Source organism: Oppia nitens, unplaced genomic scaffold (assembly GCF_028296485.1).
Source record: "Oppia nitens isolate AA-2021 unplaced genomic scaffold, nextdenovo-longstitch-racon4-pilon3 scaffold5_pilon_pilon_pilon, whole genome shotgun sequence".
Lineage (NCBI taxonomy): Eukaryota > Metazoa > Arthropoda > Arachnida > Sarcoptiformes > Oppiidae > Oppia > Oppia nitens.
In genome coordinates this window covers 2,622,528-2,629,322 of record NW_026533243.1, presented here as the reverse complement: position 1 = coordinate 2,629,322, position 6,795 = coordinate 2,622,528, and the positions used below count along the sequence as shown (strand labels likewise).

Genomic DNA, 6,795 nt, shown 5'->3' with positions numbered 1-6,795 from the left:
TATCATATATAAAATTATATATAACTTGTATGCGATTATTATGTAATGTTTGTATAAACTATTATATATATATATACAATATATTTAATAGATATGTATGTAAGTGTAAAACATGACAAAAATGTTGATATGATCTTTGCTGAGCCAACACTTGTGGTCAAATGTTTTTAACCGAAAGCATTACACAAAAGTAAAGTCAATATGAGTTTGGAATCACTGTTAGGCAAAACAGCACCGCTTTGGGAAACTCTGCCTATTATTCATAGAGCATGAGCTGACATAACCGGCAAGTTGTGGCACTCAGATACCAGTGCCATATGCCAAGTGATACTACTTTATTACTATTATTACAATATCTTTGAGTATTGCCATCGGTGGCCACATTATATATATATATATATATATGATGGTGTCTCTGGGGACGGGTATAAATTTTTTTTACTTTAATATAAGTATATCTCTGGAGGCTTTCTGGGAACAATAGTGGACATTATATTGTGCGGTATATAATTGATAGTATATTGAATCGATATTAAAAATATTACAAAAATTGCTTATATATATAAATTGTATTAATAAAATACTGACAATACTGTATAATAAAACCATTTTTAAACTATATAACTATCAATACCTGAATGGTGTTATTAATTGCACAAATATTCAATCATTATTTGGTTTGTTTTATAATACAGATATTGTTATGATTGTCTCTGAATACTATTATTAACTATGAAACTTTTAACTAGTATTTCAAAATTATAATAATTAATAAGTTATCATAAAATTACTATATATTTATCGTTTATATCAAAATTTCTAATAATAATGATAAAATGTGCCACATTTTACTATTATTAAATCTAGTGATGTGTTTCGTATATTTAAGAATAATAAACAAATTTCATTACAATTTCAGATTTTAATAATAAATAAAACATAACAATAAAAATTACCACAAAATAAAAACTACAGAAAAAGTTTGAAATTTGGTTTTTAAAATAAAATCTAAATTATAAAAACATAAAAAAAGTAAATACTTTAAATAAAATCCCTTAATTTGTTACTGGTCAATTTAATAAATATATTAATACAGTACTATTAAATTACAATTAGTTTAGTGTTTCAAATTTTTAATAATATCAATAGATTTGTATAAAACAATTACATACAAAGGCTTGTTGTATGTATAGTAGAGATAGTATGTAAATTTAGTTAATATATTTTAAAAGGGGTTAATGTTGTTGTCGTTTTATGTACTAAATTGTTTGTAGATTTTGTTTGTTAGTTTAATTTAATAAAAACCAAATATGGTTACAAATTGGTGTATATTAAATTATTACAATTTTATTATATTTTATTACTAAAACATCTCAATTGAATAAAATAAGCAACAAAAATGTTTTTGTTATAAGTCACTCTATTAATAATTAATTTAATTATAATAATAACATAATAACAAAAAGAGAATTTTGTGTATAGAAACTCATATTAATATATATCAGTCAAATAATATATTGAATTATTATAATCACTTTATCTGAAAAAGTTAGCAAATAATTAATTGTCTATCAATTAGAAGTATTACTATTATTAGTATTGGCGGACACTTTTGGTAATTTAGTCATTTCCTTGTCTAACACCTGTAATAATGATTCATTGAGTTGCTCTTTGTTTGCTTCAACCAATTGGCCGAACTGTTGCAACTGTTTCTGAAGTGTCGGGTGACTGGAATCAGTCATTTTGACCGCCCGTTTGAGTGACTGTAACATAAGCATCACTTTATTCTTGCGATAATATATCTCGAAGGCCAACAAATGTGTTTCGAGTCTCTCTTTGGACAACATCTGAAGTGGTGTCAAGAACTTGATAGCTTCGGCCAAAGGGCTTTCGGGTCGTTCGAGTTTCTTGGTGTCCAACTTTTCCTGATGTAGTTCACTGGTATTCTCAGAGTTTTTGTCATTTTGCTGATTCTGTTTATCATTTTCTGTCTTCTCCTTCTCGGCAGTCGCGGCCTTCAGTTTGGCCTTTCGTTGTTTGTTCCGTAGTTTCTTTAGTTCCGAAGCCGACATATTCGATATGTTCTTATCTTCCAACTCTTCATTATCACCGAGTGGTTTGTCGTGTAACCGTAAGTACACTTCAATGGCAATCTTTGCCGCTTTGAAGTAAAAGATATGCGACTTCAGGACGTCTTCGAGTCGAAGCAATTCGATGTAAGAGCGAAGTGTCATTTTACGCATACAATAAGTATGGAAATCGAACTGATCCTCATTGATCTCAGCAAAATGTCTATCAATTTCAATGCATCTCTTGAGCGCTTCACCCCATTTCTCTTGTCGTTTGTAAGCCAGAGCCGATTCCGTCTGAAACCACATGCATTGCATTTCATTAAGGTTTTCACTGGCCGGCACTCCTTCACGAGTAAATTTGGCGCACATTTCTTCGGCTTCGGTAACTTTGTTGCCGCGCAACAAGTATTTGGCGCATTTAGAGTTGAGAAACCTATCGGCGGTGTCCAGACTCTGTGCCTCATCCATGCATTTAATCGCTTCATCAATTTCTTCGGCGTGCTTATGGATCTTGGCTTTAACCACATAAAGTTCAATGAGTGTTGGTGTATGTTCCAGTGCTATATTAGCATACTTGAGCGCCTCTTTATAATCTTTGAGATAGTCATAATGTTGAGCTAAGTAATAGTAGACCCATAGAAGACACGTTACGGCCTCCGACCCGCACGAGGATTCATTGCTGTCAAAGCTATCAAAATTTATCAAATTTTGTACATAACTTAACATCAAATCCTGTATTATCTCAATCTTTTTCGGCAAACTTTTGTTATTTATTATTAACTTATGTGTTATATAATTATTATTTGATTTATCTCGCAATTCATTATTATAAATACTTTTAATATCTTTGAATAACGCCGGCTGTCCTTTTCGTAAGCTTTTTCTAAAGTAGATGTCAATCATTTCTTTAAATAAGTTCTGATTTGTCACAAAATTTAGTGGTAATCGAAATGGCGATTGACTTCTGGGATATTGTCGTTGAAAGTCGAGATAGAGTTTAAGCCTTTCGTTCTCGTGATCGCCAGTTAAACCCAATGCCCGCTCTAATAGATAATAATAGTTTGAGTTTTCCGGATTGCGACCAATGAGCTGATCTTTAATTAACTTCTTTGCCTCTTTGAATTTCCCGTTGGAAACCATTAATTCACTTTTAAACTCACTTATGGCCAGTTTATCACAAATATCCGACTCGTTTTTCTCCAAATAAGACAACGCTTCGGAATAATTGTTGGCCTCCTTTAGGATCATCACCTGATAGAGCAATAATTCCGAGTTCTCGTAGAACTCACTCTGCATTCTCTGGCCACCACCGGAGCCACTGTTGGCCGCATTGTTTTGGTTATGCATCGCTTTCTGTTGCTGTGATTGACTTGTTTTGCGGAACTCATCCAATATTTTTGCAGCCATTTCGTAATCTTTAAGTAAATGATAGGCCATTGAGTAGCCGATCCACGAGGCTCTTTGGGTTGGTCTCAATGCAAACAACTGATACCTCGTGTCTCGATAGCCCTCGAGATCACGCATTTGTATCTGCAATAAACTCAAGTCACGCAAGATCTGTATGTTGTCTTTGTCCCATTTGAGTGCATTTCGGTAACATTTAATGGCCTCATCGTACTTATGGTCTGACCTTTGAAGCAAACCATATACGTGCCAACACACGTGCGACTGAAGATCATTGCGTAAACCACGCCTCACATAGTCATAGGCCTCATCTTTACGGCCCAAACAGTTGAGTGTAAGTCCTTTCATGGCCAGTGTCTCTCCGTGTTCAGTGTGTTTGGGATTCGTTAGTATCTGTTTGGCAAACTTCAGACCATTCTTGTATTGTTTGTGTTCATAACACTTGAGGATCTTCTTGAACAACGCGTTCTCCTTTGGTGGCAATGGCTGTGATGGCGACATCTTTGCGGTGATCAATGATATTGTCGACCAAATGGGACACTAAAGGCTAATGTGGACCAGTTGTCTGTCGACAGTTTGTTTCGAGTCTTCAACACGTGTTTTAATGTGTCAACCAATGGATAACTTGATGGTCAGTGCAATTGTCTTCTTCTTCTTCGTCGATGATGTGATTGTTTTCAATTTGGTTTTAAAATTATCGATAAAATCATATATAAATCATAAATATTACTAATAGTATATAAACTAAAATGTTTTCTATAATAATAATTAATTAATTTTAATCAATCAATCAATTGTTATGTGTATTGTTGTTAGCGATAAACGACATGTGATTCAGTCAACGATATGTTAATTACTGTAATATTATTATTATTACTATATATTAAATATAAATATAAAATGTGTTTCAATGTGTGGTTCAATGCAATCGATTCATTTGATTCATTGATACATCAATTCTATTGTTAAATAGATAATCAATTGTTTAATTCAATTAAAATATTAAATAATAATTATATGAATCAATCAATGAGTCAATCAATTGAATAGATTTTTTGAACGCATTTCTCAATACATATCACACACTCCTCTCTCATGCCATTCATTATAACAATGGCTGAACTATTGCCGCACCAATGCATTCATAGTGTCGTACATCAAGTACGTCATATATACTACAATACAGTATTACAATAATTGTATTTCATTTATTAATTACTTTAATTACTACTTACAAATTTGATGTAATAATGATGATGGTGATTTTATAAAATTATTACACATATAACATTGATTTTACTATGATTTTAATAGTATTAATGTTATGTTTTATATTATTTTCATTTTTATTATATAATAACAAATATTTGTTTTGATAAAATTTGCTAATTAATTTAGCTATAGTAATTATCAATGAAATTTTTTTTACGATAATTCATATTATAGATAATTGTAAGATATTATTTATATTAACAAATATTTAATTTATTAATTAATATAAACTATTATCATAATTATTTAGTAATATTTAAGTGCTATTAATTATAAATATATTTTTTTTATTAATATATATTCTATAGTATAGAATCTATAGTATAGATATAGAAAAATAAATTGTTTTTTAAATCGTATTTTAATATGTAATAATTCAATAAAATTAATTAGCAATTGATTTAATTATTTTTATTTAGTTATAATATAACATTTGTTTAAATTTAAATAAATTCATCACATTTAACTATAATTAAGTTACGTTGATTCAATAATTTAATAGTACGGTAATTGTATTTTTAAAATTAATTTATTATTATTTTTATTACGCCATGAATATTGTTGGTATTTAATACTATAATAATCATAATTAATTTATATAAAATAAAATCAAACTAGTAGACACTACAAGCAATTTATTTGAAAAATTAATATTAGCATGCAAGTTTATTTGACTTGAATTATCTAAAATAATAAATTTATAATACTGTAGTAATTAATAGTGAAAATATTATATTTATAGATCGATAAAATAGATTAAAAAATTTCAGGAAAATTAGTGCTTAGAATATATACTTTGTTGAGAATATTCTGTAAACATTTAAAAAATATACTCTCAATTATTTATGCCATTGAATTTCAAATGCATTATTTCTCTAGACTAGTCACGATATAAGATTATATAATGACTTATATTTATCTAGATGATCAGGATAGTTTTTATAATAATAAAAATTACCAATTATTTTTAACTATGCATTATATTATACAAGTATTATTTTATGATTATGTTATAGTAGCTATTTTTATCAAACTTGGCATAGTATAATATATAAATTATATTTTATTTAAATATCATCTACATATTGGTGATAACATAAAATTAAGTTCAATAAATTATTCATGTCTACTGAGAAAAAGCTTTTTTCTATTGAATACTTTATTTGTCAGTGTTTTAGTACATTTGGATAATAATTGCAAAAATAATAAATGACATTTATTTATTGAGTAAAGAATTTTTTTAATATTTATGTGAAATTATTAAAAATAACTATTTTAATAAGTATTTTAATAAGTATTTTAATAAGTATTTTAATAAGTATTTTATTATAGCTGTTTTAATGACTATTAATAAAACTATGAAATAACTAAAAATTAGCAATTACAATACATACAGTATTTAATGTTGTTTTATCCAAAAAATGTTTTATCTGTTTATTGCTTATTTTATAATGCTATAAATGCTATAAATAAATAGCTTATTTTATCAAAATACATTGATATTTTCCTGTAAATAATCAACAATTTTGTTTATTAAATGGATTCAAATCTACTGATTATATGTAAGTAATGTATTGATATTGTTTTCATATTATTTACTTAATAACTATCAAGTTTTATTGAATGCTCAATTGTTTATTTAATTAGATTAATTATTTTATATAACATTAATATAACAAATTATTAATAATAAGTTATCAGTAAATAAATTAATAAAAATATAAATTATAATATAAATAAATAAATATATATATATATATATTGTATATGATATATATAAATAAAAAATTATATAAATTATTTGTTAAAAAATATTTAAGACTTGATTATAAAATAATTGCTCTTGATTAAAATATATGCTAATCAATAAATCATATAACATTACTAAACTACTGTATTTAATACTATAATACTAACTACAATAACACAATTAGTTTTAATATTTAGATAAAAAATGATAATTTAAACAAAATAAAACACTCGAATCCATTAAGACATATGAAGTATTAGTTAACAATACTTTAATCAAAGCAATTATAATATAATA

General features: G+C 27.1%; 1 protein-coding gene across 1 annotated transcript; it reads right to left on the bottom strand.

The window, feature by feature from the left end:
• Nucleotides 1-1,425: 1,425 nt before the first annotated feature.
• Nucleotides 1,426-4,013, bottom strand: LOC128961812 (N-alpha-acetyltransferase 15, NatA auxiliary subunit-like). Its single transcript, XM_054308096.1, has one exon. It carries the CDS (start codon nt 3,975-3,977, stop codon nt 1,572-1,574), a length of 2,406 nt encoding a protein of 801 aa, XP_054164071.1. The 5' UTR covers nt 3,978-4,013; the 3' UTR covers nt 1,426-1,571.
• Nucleotides 4,014-6,795: the final 2,782 nt, after the last annotated feature.